Raw genomic sequence first — 17802 nt, 5'->3', positions numbered from 1 at the left:
AGAGTTGGGCTTAACTCTCTCCTTGCCCGAGCCCCACAGCTCCGCCTGCGGCCCCGAAGGACTCGCGCGCCTTCGCGCTCCGCCGGGTTATTTGCAAGCGGCTTTGCCTGTTATTTGCATGAGTGGCCTACGCTCCCCTACCCTTTCCAAACTCCTCTTTTTCTTCATCGCCACCCCCACAGGGCCCCGGAGGCACCCAGCCGAGCCCCACAAAAGGACTGGGAGGCGACTTTGCTTTTGGTTTATTGCCCCTCAGCAGGCGGCGGGAGTCAGGGCCCAGGCTGGGGCTGCCCGGCTCAGCCAGCGGGTCTCTACAGTGTGTGCGGGGGTGCCATTCGCCCCCTCCAGGGAAACGCGCAATCGGGAATGTCTCGAAGTCCAGGAAAGGTCGGCCCCTGGTCCTAGGGGTTTCGGGTGGGGCGGAGCCGCGCCGCAGGGCCGGTGGGTCCCCTCCCGCAGCGGTCAGACGTCGAGAGAGGAGGCGGGGGACAGGGAGGGCGTTCGAGAGGGCGTGGTGGGCGCCGGCCCCGCGCCTCCAGCGCCCAGCACTCGCCATTGGAAGATGCTGGCGTCCTTGCCCCCCAGCGAGATGAGGTGCGAGTCGTCGTGCGTGAACCGGACGCTGGTCACGTGGCTGCCGTGGCCGCCGTACACGAGGCTTGGCGCCTGGGCGAGAGGGAAGACGAGTTGCGGTGGCCCCGGAGCCCCGGGCCTATCCGGCCCGCCCGACCCCAGAGGCCCCAGGAGGCCTCACCTTGGCGCGCGCGCACGGGTACTGGAACAGGTGCACTTTGCAGAAGTCGTCGGCCACGGCCACCACGCGCTCGTTGTGGGAGCGACACAGGGAGTTGATGTCGGTGCCATCCGAGCCGTCTGGCCACACGCCTAGGACGGCGGCCCGCCTCAGTGAGGCCTCTCCCCTTGGCCACCCACGCCCCGGGCCGCACCGTTCCCGGCGCTCAGGCAGCCTCGGCCACCCACTGGCCGCGTTCCAGGCAATCCTTCCCAGTCCCGACAGCCCAGGGCCTGAGGGGCCTCCCGGGCTGGATCTGCCAGTTTCTCGACGCCCACCCCTCGACGCATGCCCCGCATTCCGAGCCCAGGCCGGGCTCCACCTTGCCCCCGACCCCCCCACCCCTCCCTAAAGGTTCCAAGGCCCTGCTCACCATAGACGTGGAAGCCCAGCACGCAGGTGTAAGTGGCCCACTCCCGGTCTCGGCTGTCGTAGCGATTCCTCAGCAGCTTGCAGCCTCCAACCACATCCCCTGGACAGAGAGAGCCCACCCAGCTCAGCTCTAACCCAGCCCTCAGTGGGGAAGACACGGAGACAGGCAGGCTGGAAAGACCTGCGTGTGATCTGGTCACCGTGGTAGCAGCCCTCAGCCCAAGCCAAAACCTAGCCCCATGTGCTTCCTGAATTCTTGGCTCAAGTTCTCCTGACAGCTTCTCATCAGTTCCTCCTCCCTAGATAAGTCAGTCCCTCCACACCTGCCCTGACAAACTTGTCCAAAACAACCTCTTCCTAGTACATTTTTCAAGTCCTCATGGGGAAAGATGTGTAAAACTGGGGGAGGGAGGAATCCCAAATCATAGTGTTTCTCCTCTGTACAATTCCAACCCATCTCCCCCTCTCTAAGCCACAGCCTCTCTACCTATTCTCCTTCAACCCCTCCCAACCAGGAGCACCCCCTGCCAAACAAATGAAACCCACCAGGTTACCCATTCCCCATGCTCTCCCTTCCTTCCACTCACAGTAAAGGATCTCATAGTCCCCAGAATTGGACATGATGAAACTCCCATCCTTGGACCAGTCAAGGTGAGTGATGAAGCTGGAGTGACCCTAGGAGAAAGGGTCAAGAGACTAAAAATGTAGATACTGTTTCCCTTCCTCACATGCCCCTTAGTGCATGAGACCCCCTTCAGGGAGTTTACCTGCTCTGGCAATGCCCCCCCACCCTCCAGCCCAGCCTCCTCACCACACAGCGGCCAAAGCGGCTGGACTTGGCCCCATCACTGGAAACACTATAGATGTAGATCATGTTGTCATGGGAACCGATGGCCAGGTACAACCCATCTACAAAGACACTCACTCAGAGAGGGAAGGGCCAGGGATAGGTCTAGGTCTGGGGTAGGGGGTGGCTCCCACCTGGGCTATACCGGACCACTGAGAGCTGCTCATTGCCATCAGTGATGTCCGACACAATCTCTCGGGTCTCTGTGTCCAAAACCAGCCACCTGGAAGGGAGGGGTGGAAAGCCCGTGTGAGGTTACCTGTCCTGGTCAAGGTGGGGGTTGGCAAGTTGGAGAGTCTCAGATACACCAACAGAAAGGCTGTGATGTGGACAAGTCACCACCAGTTTTTTTGTTTTGTTTTTTTAAGAGAGGGAGAGTGGGGGAAGGGGCAGAGGGAGAGGCAGAAAGGGAACCTTAAGCAGGCTCCATGCGTAGCACAGAGCCCACACACGGCTCTCGATCTCACGACCCTGATGAGATCATGACCTGAGCCGAAATCAAAGAGTTGGATGCTTAACAACGGAACCCCTCAGGCACCCCCAACACTCAATTCGTATGCTAGGAAACGGGAAGGGGCCGAGGAGAGAGAAAGGCTGAGAAGCTTCTGATGCCTCTAAGAAAGGAGGACCTAATGGAGTCGCAAGCCTGGCACTTCCCTTTGTTAGTCTCTCCCAAACCCTTCCCACCCCCACTGCTTCTCTATCCTAAGCTGCCACCTCCTCCACTCCCAGGTTTGGAGGGGAGAGTGGTTGAGTGTGATGACAGTTGCCACAGGAGAGCAGGGGAGGCCTGGGCTGCAGAGAAAAGCACTGAGGAGGGAGAGGTGCAGTTGGGGCCCCTGAGCAGGAAGGAGCCACACTCCTCCCCCCCCCCCCCCCCCCCCCGCACACACCCCATTACCGGGGAAGCCTTCCCATACCTCCTGCTTGCCCCTCCCAGGAATCCTGGCTCCTCTCACCTCCCTGTGTTCAGTCCTACAGCCACAACTGCCCCACTGGGGTGGAAGTCAGCACAGAGACCAGTCTCCTGGGAGCGGGGAAAAGGTGAATTTAAGAAGATGCCTTTCTAGGGAAGGTTCCCGAATGGACACCTCGTCATGTTGGTAACACCAAAGCCTTCTCCTCCCAAGGATGAGACGGGGAGGAGAGGGACAGTAGACCTGGGGTGGAGGCAGGGTGTCCCTGGAGCTCAAATGAGGTGATACTCAAAATATTTAACAACCAGAACTGAGCTGGGAAGCTGTGCTGGAGAATTAACCATTTGTTGCTGGAGCGAGGGGGAGGTCGGGGGGCTCAGGGGCAGGGGGGCAGTGTTCAGGGGGCACTGGAGGCATCTGCACAGCAGATTTTAAGTAGCCCATTTGGCCATACCAGTACAAACTGGCTGCCTCCAGGGAGAAGGGAAGAGGATGTTAGGGAAAGAGTGGTGGCCACAGAAGCCATGGTGGGTGTGGCATTGGGGAGCCAGGGACACAGGGCTCTACCTTGAGGTCAATGCTCCAGGCCAGTGCATGGCCCTCCCCATCCCACAGGCAGAGCTGCCGGTCGTGGCCACAGGTGAGGAAGCGGTTCTGGAAGGGATGCGTGCAGAGCCCCCAGAGCTCATCCGTGTGGCCCTGCAGCAGAGCACAGCCTGTAACCTCTGCCCCGCCTCGGTAGCTCTTCCCACCTCCTCCCTGGACCCCTGGGGGTGGGGGACCAACCTGGATTACAGGAGAGAAGCCCTGGGCCAGATCTCCCCTCAGCAATGCATTCTTCGTGGTTCCCACCAGCAGCTCAGAGCCCAGCCCCTCCGCAATGGCCCGCACAGCCCCAAAGTGTTCAGGAATCTGCGGGATGGCGGCAAAAGTCAGGGATCCACTGGCCATTCCTCTTCCTCCTCCCTCCCCTGACACCAGCCTAGCCCTCACCTCCGCCTCCTGGAGGGCCACCAATCCCGGCCCCCACTGGACCAGCCGGCGGTCCCGTCCGCCGCCACTCAGCACAGTCCCGTCCCGCCGGAGACACAGGGCAAAGATGGAACCTTCGTGAGCGTGGGCCTGGGCCACAATCCCGTAGGTCTCTGTGGGCAAAAACATGAGTTGGCAAAAACATCTTGGCAATCGGGGTGCCAGGAAGTGGGCCACTGGAGCAGCCCTGGCTGTCCCAAACGGAGTAATAACTCCCAGCTGTTGAGTACCGGCTGAACACGGTCTCTGATCCTCGGCTACTATTTTCCCCAGTTTACAAACTGGACAACTGAGGACCAAAGATGTGAGGTAACTTCCTAAAGGCCAAACAACCAGAGGCAAAACTGGAATGTGAACCCAGAATCTGGCAGATTCCCAAAGCCCCAGCTCTGCCCCTTTGCCATGATGTCCCTACCCTGCTAGACAGCCCTCCTAGAGGGCCCCTAGACAACCATCAACTGTCATGGTAAAAAGAAAAAAAAAAAGAACATCCTCTTCTCTATTCCCACAGACCCTCTGGGGTACTAGACTCCCCAGAAGCCACCACCCTCAACCGCATACCTTTGGCCCCACCCCTGCCTGGGGTTCTGGAATCTGAGAGGCTCCGCCCCCAGGTGAGAATGTTCCCCTCTGAATCCCCAGTGAGAATGTCTCCATCCGGGAGGAACACAAAGCAGGGGATAAACTTGGGTTTCTTGTATTTCTGGGGGAGAGGCGAGCAGAGAGCAGGGGTCAGAGGGAAGGGCGGAGACCGGAAGTCACGGACCATTGCCATTTGGGGGGACCAGGGTCTACAGTACTCAGCCCAATACCTCCACCTCCATTCTGTCCTCCCACACCACCCTGCACCCATCCACGCCTCACCCCAAAGACACCCTGTTTCCGGGTGAGGGTCCCGTTCCCAGGAACCCCTGTTCCTCCACTCCAGTTCCAGAAGTGGACGTGGGATTTCCCGCTGGTGACAATGCAACTGCTGTCACGAGGGCTGAAGCCAACGGCCAAAACCGAGTCATTGGTACTCTGAAGGGAAGACACCAGATTCAGCCGTCCCAAGCCCTGAGCACCCTCACTTTACTCCACTTTTCAGTTTGCATCCTGACAGCTGGTCTGCGGAAGCTCGGAAACCCCAAGACAAGCCTTCCTTCCGGACCCAGGCCCTGGTCCCCTAAGAGCGCCCCCCCTCCCAGTCACTCACGATGCCGGGACCACCCTAATGCCTGACACGCAATGGATCTCTCCGGAGACCAGAAACTTCCATAGTTCCCTTTCACAGCCTCGGAGAGGCTAAGAGGCTTCACTCCAGGTGACCCAGCCAGAAATGACGTCAAGGTACAGGGAAGTCTGGAGTTCGCTCTGTACTCCCCTGCTCTCAGCTCCCTAACCTCACGGCCATGCCAGGCCACCTGGACTCCCTCCTCACCTTAATCTCAGCCAGCTTCGTGCCTCGGCTGCAGTCCCACACTGACAGCATGTGTTCATTGGAATCATCCACGACACAAAGAAAAGCACCCTGATCCTGAGAATGGGGGACACATCGGTGAGGCCGAGTGAGGCCTAGAGGGGTGTGGGCTCCCAGTCATTAGGCAAGGGCTGCCATCACGGCTGGAACAGGCAGGAGGAATGGACACCTGTCCCTTTCTCAGGAAAATCGGCTTGGGGTTGGGGGTGGGGTTCCAGAAGGCCAGAACTTTGGAGGCGTCACTGGTGAAGTTCAAGGAGGTGCCTGGGCAAGGAAGCCGGGGATCTAGAGGCTTTGGGGCTGGCTCACCGCCACTGAGAAAGCCAAGGCTCCCACGCCCCGCTCGAAGGCCCCCAGTCCAATCTCCTGCAGCTTCAGCAGGGTCTCTGAGTCCCAGACGTGAACCACCGGCTGCAGGGGCTGGGGGCGTCAGAAAGGGGTCAGGGACTCGAAGGAAAGCCAGGCTGGAATTTCATCCCGTCTGCCTGGTATTGGACTTTGGCCTTACCTTGCCATCTTTATCCACTCCAGCTGTCTGTCCTGAAGCTACACGGACACCATCCGGGTGGACGGCCAGGCTAAGTGGGGGAGGAGACGCTCTAGGGAAGGGGGTCGGTCTCTCAAGACCCCCCCAGGACACGTCCTCCGTGCTTGGAGAGCCCTCCTGCTCCTCCACACCCACCCAGACCCCGTTCCTGCCAAGGCCACCGCCCCCATGCCTAGAGCTGCCCACTCCCAGGCCCTGGGCCCCTCACCATCGAACGCAGTCCGTGTGGCCCCGGTAATGTCTCTGGCCGCCACCTCCAGGGCCCCCTGGGCCTCCCTCGGGCCGGTACAGCACCACCACACAGGCAATAAAGTAGACCACCTCCCCAGAGCGCAGCACAAACAGATTAGAGCGGGAGTCACGACCCCTGTACCCATAACTGGAGTGGGGATCACAGTCAAGGAAAGGGTCAGACCAAGGGCAGAATGAGGTAGAGAGGGGGCAACAAAAGAGCTTCTGGCTGGCAGCACCATCAGCAAAGGATGGTGGGGGAGGAGTCAGAGGGCTTCCTGATCCCACGGACCCGGGGAGAAACCATCGAGAAGCTGGGGGGTCCCCAAGATGGGAAAGGTGGCTCCCGTGGGACTGGAGGGGGCAGGATACACCCAGTCAAGGCTGAGGGTCTCCGGGGGTGGGCCGCTGGGCAGCTCCTCAAGGCTGCGGATGCCAGACGGGATGTACATGGTAATGGGGCGGCCGCGAAGGAACATTTTCACTGAGATGCCTTCTACAGAGAGAAGGGGGGTGTCAACCACCACCCTGCAGCCTCCCTTTCAAGAAAACTCTACCCACCACACCTCACAGGTCCCCCACAATAGCTCCTGGGGCTGTAGCCCAAACCCCAAATCTGTCATCCCAGCTCTTCCAGACTCCTCTGTACATACCCAAATTATAGTTGCTCCTCCGAGACCCAGGACCCCCAGGGCTGGAGAGAGGTTCTTTCCCCCCACGGCTGTTGGGAAGAGAGAAAAGCAGAGGGATGGGGTCAGGTTCCAAGACCTAAGTGGGAAAGGGCAGGACACAAGAAAGGAGGTTCCTCTAGATACCCAACAAGGTCTGCCGGCCATTAGTCTGCATTCGGAGCATTCAGGGCCCCCAGGAGATGGGGACTTTCATCACTACATAAGAGATGAGAAGATTTAGGCTAAAGGGGCAGAGCACATGGCACAAAGCCCTAAAGCCTGTGAGAGACAGTGCGGCAAGGCAAGGGGGGGCCCTCTCCTCTAGACCACCAGGCTTCTGGTTGACCTTTTCATTTCTCCATCTGTAAAATGGGACCAAAGTGAATCCAGAAAGGTACACCAGCCCTGCCTTTCAGGGTCTGGGATATGAGCCAGAAAGTCCTTCTCTCACCAGAGGAAAGTAACAGGTGAATTCCCCAAACAGCTCTCACTAGATCATAAAGCAGTAATGTTTCTTGAGAGAATAAAGGAGACCAAGAACAGGGCTCGAATAAACACTCAGGGGGCCTGAGCCCTGTAGGTACTCTGAGACAATTATACTCAGCCACTAGGATTTCCCCTTGCTCTCTAGAAATAAAGCCTGTTAGGACGCTTGGGTGGCTCAGTTGGTTAGAAATAAAGCCTGGTAGATTGGGGGAGGGGGTAGAGGCAGGTGGAGCTGAGGGGTAGGGCTGAAACTCCGAAAACAATCATCTGTGAAAATCAGGACAGCTTTCAGTACCTCTTAGAATCTTGGAAGGTTTGCGGTGATACAGTAGAGCCGGAGTCAGGAAGAGTAGGGTTTGAATCCAAGCTCTAGCTGTGTGACCCCAGGCAAATGACTTACCCTCTCTGAGCCTGCTTCCTCACCTGGCCAATGAACAGCAAGAGACCACCTACCCCCCAAGGATGTCGTGGGAACTGAATGAGGTGGAGAAGGTCGAGGGTTTAGCACAGGGCCGGGTACACAGCAGGTGCCCCAGGAGCACTTGTTCCTTTCTTCCTGTTGGGCAATGAGGTCCCCCCACCCCACCCAGGGAATTGAGGTGAGGGATATGGAAAATCAAGAGCCTGAGCCTGGGGTGGGTGGGGTAGAGAGGGGCAGGGGGCGGGGCAGGCTGGCCCACCTCTCCGTGCTCCCTGACCGCAGCAACAGGTTAGCCGAGGAAGCTGCCTTCCGGGAGAGTTTCTGCCGAGGCCGCTCTGAGGGGGATGAGGAGGAGGAAGAATTTCTCCGTGGCCTGGTAGGAGCATAGTGAGCAGGTCAGGATCATTCCCTCTGCTCGTGCTCCCCAGTCCTCCCAGCCCTCCTGGCTTCTGCCGCAGGACACTTACGTGTCAGCGCGCTGCGGGGACTGCACAAGCCTGAGGATCCCCGGGGGGCCAGGGGAACCAGCACCACTGCTGCTGCTGCCCCCTCCTTCCGACTGGGTCCCACCAGGCTCTTCACTGCCCCCCTGGGGGGCTGGGGGCCCATTGCTCAGGCTAGGGGGGCCCGGGGATGGCTCCGTCTCCACCTCGGTCTCGGTCTGGGTGCCCCGGCTCACCAAGGAGGGGCCGCACGTGGGGGGCAGTCCTGGGGGCGCGGCAGGGCTGCTGGGGAGACAGTGAATCAACCTGATGCCCCTAGAGATCCCTGGAAGGAAGAGGGTGTGTGACAACAGGCATACCTATCTCGGGTTGGAGCAGGTGTGCCAGGGTCCTGCAGGGGGTTGGGGGGCGCGTGCAGCCGCAGCAGGCGGAGGGCCTCGGCCAGGGCTGCCTTAACCAGCTCCATCTCCTTCTCTTGCACCTGAAGCCGCCGGCTCAAGGACTGCAGGGCCTCCTGAGCAGGGCCCTCACCTGGGAAAAGGGCAAGAGGCACTCAGAATGTACCCACCACGGGGAGAAAGGGTTGAGCGGATGCTGTCTACCCCCAACTTTGCATTCGTCCAATAGGACTACCCCCTTAAAGCAGCCCCAGGCTTGGAGGGTGGCCCAGAGGGGAGGAGACGGGTGGTAGAGGATCAAGGGCCTCCTTCTGGCCAGGGAGGGCGAGGAGTCTGGCAGCGCTCCCTTCCTGCTGCTGTCTCAGCCTCCGCAAAGACAGGGAGTACCGTGGAGTACCAGGGGGGAAATATGGAGTACTGCCCAGGAACGTGGGAACCACAGAGTGAGGCGCAGAGCGGGTGAAGGATGACGGCCCACCCCAGAGCAGACGCCAGTCTCCAGGGAAGAGAGAGAAACTGAGGAGGGGCGCGAAAGGAGAGGGGGACACGAGAGTACAGTCGTCTGAGGGCTCAGACGACCAGGAGAAGAGATCGAGAATGACCGGAGAGGGTATCAGCGGAGACGCAGTCATAGAGAAGGTCCCAGGGTAACGGGTCAGAAGTAAAACGACCCACAAAACCAGGAGAAGAGGCCCAGAATAAGGCAGGGGACAGAGAAACACCCAGGGGCCCAGAGTAACACGGGGAGTGGATGGCGTTGAAGAAGTTGGAAATGACAGCAGGAGATCCAAATAACTAGGGAGAGCGACCTGAGGACCAGTGGAGGATGCTCAGAGCCCCTGAGGCCGAGAAGCACGCGGGGACGCCACCAGACAGCCGTGGGGCTCTGGCAGCGGCCGACCGGCCGGCGCTCCGGGAAGGGGCACGCCGCCCGCCCCGCCCCGTACTCACCGGGCCCCCCGGCCCCGTCCATCCGGCCCCCGGCTTGCTCCGAGCGGCGGCGGCGGAGGAGGCTTCTAAGCCGCCGGGGCCATGGCCAGGGAGAGGGGAAGGGGAAGCACCCCGGGGCGCGCGCGCGCGCGGGTGCCGTGCCACCCCCCGGGGGCGCTGTCGGGCGAGGGGAAAGGGCCTGGAGGGGGCGCTGTGGGGCGGGGGCAGCAGGCTCCGGGGCCCGCCGGGACCTCGGACTCTCCCGGGGCCGTTCTCGGCTCCCGGGGGTGGGGTGGCGGGGCCGTCCCGGGCCCCAGCGCCGCGGCACAAACAGGCGCCGGACGCGGAGCCGCCAGGAAGCGCGGGAGGGGGGGCGGGACGAGGTGGAGGGGGGAGGCCGGGCCGCCTGGTAACCCCTCCCTGTCCGGGCCTCGCCGCTCGGGACCCGGGCAGGGCCAACTCGCTGACCCCCGGGCCCCCTCCGGGTCTCCGCCCTCCAGGCCCTTCCGGGATCCCCGCCCCCGGACTCCCTGGGGTCCTTGTCTCCGCGCCCCAGCCCCTAGCCCCTAGGGCCAGAGCCGACCCGCCCCTCCCCACTTCCGCGAGGGGCAGGGGCGGGGTCACGAACTGGGCCCTTAGCCCGGGGGCGGGGCTTTCCCTAAGGGGCTAGGCCAAGGCATCTCGACTTGGGACTGGCAGGAGCGGGGGCAGCGGGTTATTAAGGCTGGGGGGTGGGCGGATTCCCAGGGTATTGGGGTCAGGGTGGCATTAGCCCAGCTCAAGCCGGGCTAGGCTGACTCAGCATCCTGTCCCTGCCAACCTTCGTCCCCGACCGCTCTGCTTTTCCTTGGGCAGAGATGGGAGATGGCGCCGGTGTTGCCCCTGGTGCTGCCCCTCCAGCCCCGCATCCGTCTGGCACAGGGGCTCTGGCTCCTCTCCTGGCTGCTGGCGCTGGCCGGTGGCCTCGCCCTCCTATATAGCGGGCACCTCCTGGCCCAGCTGTGGCTCCTCCGCACTTTCATGGCTCCCTCCTGCCCCTTTGCTGCCCTGCCCCAGGTGGCCCTGGCTGCCGGTTTGGGGGCTCTGGGCACAGGACTGGTGGGTGCGGGAGCCAGCAGGGCCAGCCTGGACGCGGCTCAGTACCCTCCCTGGCGAAAGGTTCTGGGCCCCCTGCTGGTGCTTGGCACTGCGGGCGGCGGGGGTCTTCTGATCCTAGCCCTGGGGCTGGCCCTGGCTTTACCTGGGAGTCTGGACGCTGGGCTGGAGGATGGCCTGGGGACTGCCTTGGCTCACTACAAAGACACAGAGGTGCCCGGACACTGTCATGCCAAACGGCTGTTGGATGAACTCCAGCTGAGGCACCACTGCTGCGGGCGCCACGGGTACAAAGACTGGTTTGGCATCCAGTGGGTCAGCAGCCGTTACTTGGATCCCAACGACCAGGAGGTGGTGGAGTGAGTGTTTGGTTTCTCCCCTCCCCCGCCCCTCCTCCTAGCCTCCTTCCCCTCCCTCACCTCCTCCGCCCTTAAAACCCACCTCACCCCACAGGCAATAAATAGAGCGAAGGGACTGAGAGAATTGGTTACAGATCTGCCATTTATTAGGTGTGTGACCCAGGGCACATTACCAAACTGCTCTGGGCCCGTTTCCTCCTCTGTAGTTTGGAGATCATAGGACCCACCTTACAGACTTACTGTAAAGATGAATGAATTGTGCATGCCTCACACTGCACGCGGTGGTAAACCAGTCAGGAAAGGTCTCTCGTGTTGTTTCAATTCTCAGCTCCTGTGCCCTGCAGTTTCTCCCCTGGCCTCTATTTCCAGCCATCCTAACACCCCTGCCCCTCCCCTTGCAGCCGGATCCAGAGCAACGTGGAAGGCCTGTATCTGATCGACGGTGTCCCTTTCTCCTGCTGCAACCCCCACTCGCCCAGACCTTGCCTGCAAAGCCGGCTCTCGGAGCCCCACGCCCACCCTCTCTTCGATCCCCGTCAGCCCAACCTAAACCTCTGGGCCCAAGGATGCCATGGGGTGCTGCTGGGGCACCTGCAGGACTTGGCGAGCGTGCTGGGCGGCGGGCTGGCTGTCACCTTCCTGCTGCAGGTGAGTCAGCCAAGTGTCCAAGGGCTCCCCTCCTCAGGGGAACACTCGCTGCCTCCAGCGCTGGCCCCGGGAGCACTTGACCCACACGGACGTCTCTCCCCTTGCCTTCCCCACAGATCCTGGTGCTCCTGGGCCTGCGGTACCTGCAGACGGCCTTGGAGGGGCTTGAAGGAGTCATTGACGCGGAGGGAGACACCCAGGGCTATCTCTTTCCTAGCGGGCTGAAGGACATGCTGAAAACGGCATGGCGACAGGGAGGGGTGGCTCACAGGCCCACACCTGAGGAGGCCCCACCAGAAGAGGCACCCCCTGAGGAGGGTCTCCCTGAGGCCTAGTGGCCTGAAGCTTGGGGTGGAGACTGGGAGGGGGCATGGGGAGGGACGGACAGGACTGAAAACCTCACAACTCCTTACTGAGCCTCCACATGATGGTGGTGGTGGTGGTTCCTGGGATTAGAGGAGGAGCGAATGTCAGTCACAGAGCTGGATGGGGTGGAGGGGCATTGGCGAGAAAACTAGGTGTCCAGGCCCTAGCCCCTGTGGCTAAGAGCCACCCAGGGAACAGAAGGCGCCCAGGGTGTGGGGAAGGAGACGCGGGAATGACCAGAGACTGCTCCTTGCACACAGATTCAATAAAGCTTTTGGATGGAAGCCACTGACCTTCCTCTTCAAGGGGGTGGGGGGCCCTGGGAGAGCTGATTTCTGTCTGACAGAGAAGCCAGGACGCCCAGGTTTTTGGACTCTGGTGAGGGTCAAATGCAAGAACCAGACATGCGCAACGAAGGAAACCAGAGGCCCCTCCAGCTTGAGATCTTTTATTCTGGAGGTAGGAGGGGGGTCAGCATGCTCAGGTGGGGAGGGTCCGGCCCAGCTCCTCCAGCCCCCCAACGCATGCCCAGCCCCAATAAGTTACCCAGTTGCTCAGCAGCCCTCCCTCCTGAGCGTCTGTCCTGCTGCTCCGCCCCAGACAGGGCTGACCCGACTCAACACAAGGGCCGCTTGTCCCCAGCCTGTGGGCAGTGCCACATGGCAGGCTGGGGGAGGGGAGAAGCAGCTGGGCCACGCCCTGGGGCTGAGGGGGCAGAGGGGGCCGCCCCCGGCTCTGAGGGGGTCAGGATTTGGAAAACTGCATCCTGGGCAGGCCAGGGGCCCAGTCCCCCAGGTTCGTGCCTGAACGAGAGGCAGTGGTCAGGGTGGGGATTGCCGTCACACCTCCACAGCTGGGTCTGAGCCTCGGCCCTGCCGCTGGAGCTGCTCTTCCTGCTTCATCTTGGGTTTCTCTGTCCGTGTGTGCCACACCAGAACCTGTCCCGGGCGCGCTTCGGTTAGGGCTGGGCCCGGCTGGCATGAGGCCTCTGGGGCCCTCAGCATGGAACGCATTCTCTCACCCCCTCTACACACACAGCGTCCGCTGTGAAGTGTGAAGGGCAGCCCCCCCTCCCCCCGCCACCCCCATGCTATGTGGATGCCCAGGAGACAGCGTGGCAGGAGACCCCTTGCCGACCTGGCTCCCAGCTTCCCCTGCAGCAGAGTAAGCAGAGTTGAATCCGGGCTCTAGAGGGTCCCTCCTGGTCCAAAAGCCCATCCTCTGAGCGTCCTCCACGAGGCCTTGCTCCGCTTCCCCCATCACCCCTCCATATCCCAGAGCCGGATTTCGGCCCATCTCCAGCTCCTTACCCGAGTGCAATTGGCTGCCCGCGGCTCCAGGTCCTTGGGATCCACGAGGTGGCTCAGGAGACTGCTCTCCAGGTGGCCCCGGGGAGCGGTGGCATCAAACTGGGCACTGGGCTTAGCCAACAGCAAGGGCAGGGCGACAGCAAATCCTGCCATATCCACTGGGAAGGGCCTGTTGGGCTCCCACGCTGTGTGGAAGCCCACGACCCGGCCATCCTGTACCCGAGGGCCCTCGAATCGCAGGCCGCCCACCAGGCCCACAGGCCACACTGAGACACCACGGGTCCAGCGCATCTAAGAGAGGTCAGGAGAAAAGAAACAGACAGGGGGGTGGCCCAGGGCCACGGGGGTCACGCGGCCCCACTGCTTCCCCCTCCTCACACCGGTCACCAAGGCAACAGGTGAGGCTGGCCCCACCTGCCTCTTTCCCCAACCCCACCCTAGAGGGGTGGGGAGGGGCTTACCTCCTCGAAGAGTTCCCGGCTGTAGGTGTTGTCATCATCTGCAAAGTACACGACTCCCCTCGTGCCGGCTGGAGGGGGGTCCTTCTCTCCCCCCACAGCGCCCCCTCCACTCCGGAGCCAGTCCAGGGCCCTGTTCCGTTGCTCTACCCCACGGGGCCGAACCCACCCGGGTTCGCCCTCCCTGAGCCGCTGGGCCTTGGGGGTGAGGACCGCCAGGTGTGTGAAGAGGAGGCCCGAGCCAGCCAGCAGCCGGGAGACCAGTGGGGTGGGGCCCTCGGCATCCTCCACCAGCAGCCAGTGCAGCCGGGGCACCAGGCTCAGTGTCTGGGACAGCCGCACCAGCTCGGCTTTCTGCACCAGCCTGCAGGGGGAAAGAGGCAAGGCGGGGGGGTAGGGCTCAGTACCATCTGCTCCCGCCTGCCGGCCAATACACATAACTTCTCCCGGGCCCATTCCGGTATCCCCCATGGTCTTTCCCGAGCCAATACCCAAATTCTCTTTCTCGCCTATCAGTTTCACACCGAGCTCCCCTGCCCTGTTCCTGCAGCCCATGTCTGGAACCCCCCCCCAACCCCAAGGCTCTGGCTGTGGGAGACTACAGGTTAAGGTCACAGGCTTTGGAATCAGATCTGGGTTTGAATGCCAGCTCTGTAAGTGAGTAGGTGAGACACTGGGGGAAATGGGTCAGATCTCCCCAAGCCTCAGTCTCCTTGGCTAGGAAAATGAGAATAACGGTACTTTACCACCGTGCTGTCTTAAAGGTTCAATTATAATGACTTTCTAAAATATCAAGAGGGGGGCGCCTGGGTGGCTTAGTGGGTTAAGCCTCTGCTTTTGACTCAGGCCAGGATCTCGGGGTCCTGGGATTGAGCCCCACATCGGACTCTCCCCCTCTCTCTCTGCCTGCCTCTCTGCCTACTTACGATCTGTCAAATAAATAAATAAATCTTTTTTAAAAAATAATAAAATAAAATACCAGAAGGGCCAGGTCCTCTGCCTGGGTTTCTAAGTAGAGAGATTTAGAGGAGCTCTTTGCCTCATTCCTCTCCACGGGAGGGTTTTCCTAAGTTTAGACAAGAAACTGGGAAGGTGTGGCCAGGCTTCTTTATCCTGAAGACTGCTCTGCCCCAGGGTTGATGCTGTGTGTATGGAAGAGGACAGGGTCTAGAGCTGCCTGTGCCTACACGGGTCAGCCACCTGATTCCAGGCAGGTGTCAGCAGGCTCTTTAGCTATAGATCCAAAACCATGTTTCCCAGTTGGTTTGTACAAGGAGAAAGCTACATTTTAATTTAAAAAAAAAAAAAGTAAAGCTCTTACTTAGCACAGTGTCTGGTAGAAAGTAAACATGCTGTAAATCACAGCTGGTGCAACTATTTCTAGATTCTAGTTTGACTGTCAGGCCAAGCCCTTTCCTACTTCAATTTAGTCAGGGATCCTCCAACTTTCTCACCAAAGGATCCCCGAGAGAGAGAAAGCGAACTCAGAGGCAAGCTCAACATTTCTTTGAAACTTTCTTGTTCTTTCTTCAAATTTGTTAGGAACTGTGTCTTCTATTTCATAGCATACCCCTGTCTCTTTTACTGGAAAAACAACCCTTTTCCCACAGATCTTTGAGGAGAGATGTGGTTCATTTACCCTGTAATTTGGCAGGCCCCAGTTTGAGGAACATCCCCTGGCCCAGCTCCTCTCTAAAGTCATCATCAACCCCAACCTCCCGGCCCACGCAGGCCTCCTGGGTACACCAGAGCCCGTTACCTGGCGTAGGTGGGGGTAACAACATAGATAGTAGGCAGGGCTTCAGGTTCAGGGGGCTGGGCAGGGGCAGGGGGTGGGCGGCGGAGATCGGCTTGCAGCTGGGAAATCCTCAGATCCTTCTGCCGAAGCTGCTCAGCCGCTGCGCGAAGGGGAGGGAGGCAGTCACATGGCTGACCTGGTCCCAGGAAGCAGGAAAGGGGGGCAGAGAACCACAGCATGTTGAGCATCCCAAAGGGGCATAACCTTCTCATTCAACTCCTAGGCAGGGCTGGAGTGTCCTGACAACTTCCCCGACAGCCTCTCCCACACCTCATGGCCTCCATCAGCAGCCCCCTCCAACTGCAATCAATTCCATCTGTTTCAGCTTTCATTCGGATACTGAACTGATCAGCAGCCTCCATCCATCCCTTCTACCTGCTGATCCTAAGGTTACCTTCTGGAGCCATAAAGAACAACTAGATCTCCTGAACCAGGGCAGTCTTTTAAATACCTGAGGATCACGCCCTAAGCCCTGTTTCTCTATGTAAGAGGCAACATTCCATCTGTTCCCTTGGCTGTGTGACCAGAGACTCATAAAATTAATCGATTCCGTTATTGGATAAATATTTATTGAATGCTCCTCGTGAGGGGCAGCCTTAGGTGCTGGGGATGCAGCAGGGAACAGGGCAGACATGGTCCCTGCCTTCATGGAGCTTTCAGTTTAGGGGAGGAAGCAGACACTGACCAAAGAAACAAATTCGTAAAATCATTCCGAATTGTGATAAGAGCCAAGAAGGAAACACACAAAAAAGCAGAGAATAAAAGAGAATGCGGAAAAAGAAGAGTTACGCTAGCTAAAGTGGTCAGGGAAAGCCTCTCTGAGGCGGTGACATTTGAGCTGAGACCTGAAGGATGAGAAAGCGGCGGCCAGGGAAGAGCAGGGAGAAAAGCACCGCAGCCCGCAAGAACAGGTTAAGAGCTTGAGAGAGCAATGAGCGTGGGCTTTTCGAGAAACTGTCATGCAGCCAGTGGGGCCGGAGCAGAGCGAGCGAGTGGGAAGGGAAGGGGTTGGAAAGGCTGACGGCCACAGGATCATGCGGGGCCCTGCGGACTCTGGGAAGGAGTCTGCATTCCATCCGAGGTGCGGAGGGAAGCCGCGGCGCATCCTAGAGGGGAGTGCGCTGGCGGCCGCAGAGGGCCATCGGAGGGCCGAGCCGGCTGAAGGGTGTCTGCGCGGGGGTTCATCCCTAGGGCGGGATCCACGGCGGCGGGCGCTCTCCGGCGAGCCCGCCGCCCCCCCGCCCCGCCCCGCTCACCGAGCTGCACCAGCGCGTAGAGGAGGCCGGCGATCGACACCAGGAAGTAGGCGAGAAACACGTTCTTCAGCTTCAGCTTCATGGCGGTGCCGCCACCCGCGCCGGGGCAGGCGGGGTCCGGGGGGACGAGGGGGTCCCCGCCCCCCACCCGCCAGCCTGCAGACCCCGCCCCTGCAGCGGCCCCGCCCCGTGTCCCGCCTTCCCCACGCTTCCCTACACCGGCTCCCGCGAGCTGGGGCCCGCGGCGCCCTCCCGAGCCCACTTCCGGTCAGTCTGCACCCCGCCCCTCGGGTTAATTTCCGGTCCCACAGCCTGGTTCTGGGAACCACGGGAGTGGGTGACGTCACATCCGGCGTGGCAAGCTCGCGTGGCGGGCAGTGGGAGCGACTCTGAACTCCAGTCCCTGCGCGCGGATTTCCTCCTGATTTCCATTCATTCCCTTACCAGACACAGAACCCAGTAACAGTTCTATAAATGCTTGTTACACGAATGATCGAAGTGTAGGACTTCACGTGTCAGGCCTGTGCTCTGGGTGTCTCTCACGCATTGCATCTCACTCCAATGCTGAGATAGGTGGCATTGTCCCCATTTTACGGACAAGTAACCAAGGTTGACAAAAACTACGAATTGTCACTAAGCAGTTTTCTATATCCCATCTGGAATCTCTAGCTCCCTCTAATGCACGTTCCCTACATGGTTGACAATAGGGGTCGCGGTGTATGGGGGGTGGGGGTTAGGAGCGGGGTGCCAAGGCATGCACTACCTCCCGGGAAACTGGCAATATTTGAACTGAGAATTGCATGAACACATCCCTTAACTACTCATAAGCATGAGCCTTCCTGAGCAGTCATTTTCCCTAAAAAAAAAAAAAAACACACAAAAAACCCACAACCGGGCGCCTGGGTGGCTCAGTGGTTTAAGCCGCTGCCTTCGGCTCAGGTCATGATCTCAGGGTCCTGGGATCG

At 60.2% G+C, this 17802-nt stretch overlaps 3 protein-coding genes across 8 annotated transcripts; 1 reads left to right on the top strand and 2 right to left on the bottom strand.

The window, feature by feature from the left end:
- Positions 1 to 112: 112 nt before the first annotated feature.
- EML3 (EMAP like 3) lies at positions 113 to 10111 on the bottom strand. 5 transcript variants are annotated; one of them, XM_059403981.1, is made up of 22 exons: positions 9569 to 10105; positions 8579 to 8750; positions 8244 to 8504; positions 8036 to 8149; positions 6852 to 6919; positions 6571 to 6694; positions 6176 to 6346; positions 5929 to 5998; positions 5730 to 5840; positions 5382 to 5477; positions 4826 to 4981; positions 4523 to 4664; positions 3923 to 4074; positions 3716 to 3841; positions 3497 to 3628; positions 2972 to 3039; positions 2147 to 2235; positions 1977 to 2074; positions 1753 to 1840; positions 1167 to 1265; positions 755 to 885; positions 376 to 666 (listed from the first exon to the last, which is right to left on the bottom strand). In XM_059403981.1, exons 1-22 carry the CDS (start codon positions 9588 to 9590, stop codon positions 463 to 465), a joined length of 2694 nt encoding a protein of 897 aa, XP_059259964.1. In that variant the 5' UTR covers positions 9591 to 10105; the 3' UTR covers positions 376 to 462. The 5 variants fall into 5 exon arrangements, with proteins under 5 accessions (XP_059259954.1, XP_059259944.1, XP_059259981.1 ...); XM_059403989.1 differs by having other exon boundaries at positions 8244 to 8501; XM_059403971.1 differs by lacking the exon at positions 755 to 885 and having other exon boundaries at positions 113 to 666; positions 6571 to 6691; positions 9569 to 10111.
- A 115-nt stretch (positions 10112 to 10226) lies between these two features.
- On the top strand, positions 10227 to 12299 carry ROM1 (retinal outer segment membrane protein 1). The gene is made up of 3 exons (XM_059404035.1): positions 10227 to 11001; positions 11403 to 11649; positions 11766 to 12299. The coding sequence occupies exons 1-3, from the start codon at positions 10412 to 10414 to the stop codon at positions 11982 to 11984; spliced, it is 1056 nt and encodes a 351-aa protein (XP_059260018.1). The 5' UTR covers positions 10227 to 10411; the 3' UTR covers positions 11985 to 12299.
- Positions 12300 to 12447: 148 nt separating this feature from the next.
- B3GAT3 (beta-1,3-glucuronyltransferase 3) lies at positions 12448 to 17014 on the bottom strand. 2 transcript variants are annotated; one of them, XM_059404043.1, is made up of 5 exons: positions 16838 to 17014; positions 15543 to 15717; positions 13787 to 14147; positions 13326 to 13616; positions 12448 to 12953 (listed from the first exon to the last, which is right to left on the bottom strand). In XM_059404043.1, exons 1-5 carry the CDS (start codon positions 16917 to 16919, stop codon positions 12855 to 12857), a joined length of 1008 nt encoding a protein of 335 aa, XP_059260026.1. In that variant the 5' UTR covers positions 16920 to 17014; the 3' UTR covers positions 12448 to 12854. The 2 variants fall into 2 exon arrangements, with proteins under 2 accessions (XP_059260026.1, XP_059260037.1); XM_059404054.1 differs by having other exon boundaries at positions 15543 to 15681.
- Positions 17015 to 17802: the final 788 nt, after the last annotated feature.

This window comes from Mustela nigripes, chromosome 1, assembly GCF_022355385.1.
Source record: "Mustela nigripes isolate SB6536 chromosome 1, MUSNIG.SB6536, whole genome shotgun sequence".
In the NCBI taxonomy this organism is placed as follows: Eukaryota; Metazoa; Chordata; class Mammalia; order Carnivora; family Mustelidae; genus Mustela; species Mustela nigripes.
This window is presented reverse-complemented; position numbering and strand designations above follow the sequence as displayed.

Excerpts from the sequence above, each read along its gene's own strand:
- B3GAT3 (XM_059404043.1), bottom strand. The coding sequence starts at position 16,919 with ATGAAGCTGAAGCTGAAGAACGTGTTTCTCGCCTACTTCCTGGTGTCG. Across the intron at positions 15,718-16,837 it reads CTACGCGCTGGTGCAGCTCG|GTCAGCCATGTGACTGCCTC; the intron begins GTGAGCGGGGCG and ends TCCTGGGACCAG. Across the intron at positions 13,617-13,786 it reads GCCGGGAACTCTTCGAGGAG|ATGCGCTGGACCCGTGGTGT; the intron begins GTAAGCCCCTCC and ends GACCTCTCTTAG.
- EML3 (XM_059403971.1), bottom strand. The coding sequence starts at position 9,590 with ATGGACGGGGCCGGGGGGCCCG. Across the intron at positions 8,505-8,578 it reads CCTGCTCCAACCCGAGATAG|CAGCCCTGCCGCGCCCCCAG; the intron begins GTATGCCTGTTG and ends CTGTCTCCCCAG. Across the intron at positions 4,982-5,381 it reads CGAAGCTGGCTGAGATTAAG|AGTACCAATGACTCGGTTTT; the intron begins GTGAGGAGGGAG and ends TCTTCCCTTCAG.
- ROM1 (XM_059404035.1), top strand. The coding sequence starts at position 10,412 with ATGGCGCCGGTGTTGCCCCTGGTGCTGCCCCTCCAGCCCCGCATCCGT. Across the intron at positions 11,002-11,402 it reads AACGACCAGGAGGTGGTGGA|CCGGATCCAGAGCAACGTGG; the intron begins GTGAGTGTTTGG and ends CTCCCCTTGCAG. Across the intron at positions 11,650-11,765 it reads CTGTCACCTTCCTGCTGCAG|ATCCTGGTGCTCCTGGGCCT; the intron begins GTGAGTCAGCCA and ends CCTTCCCCACAG.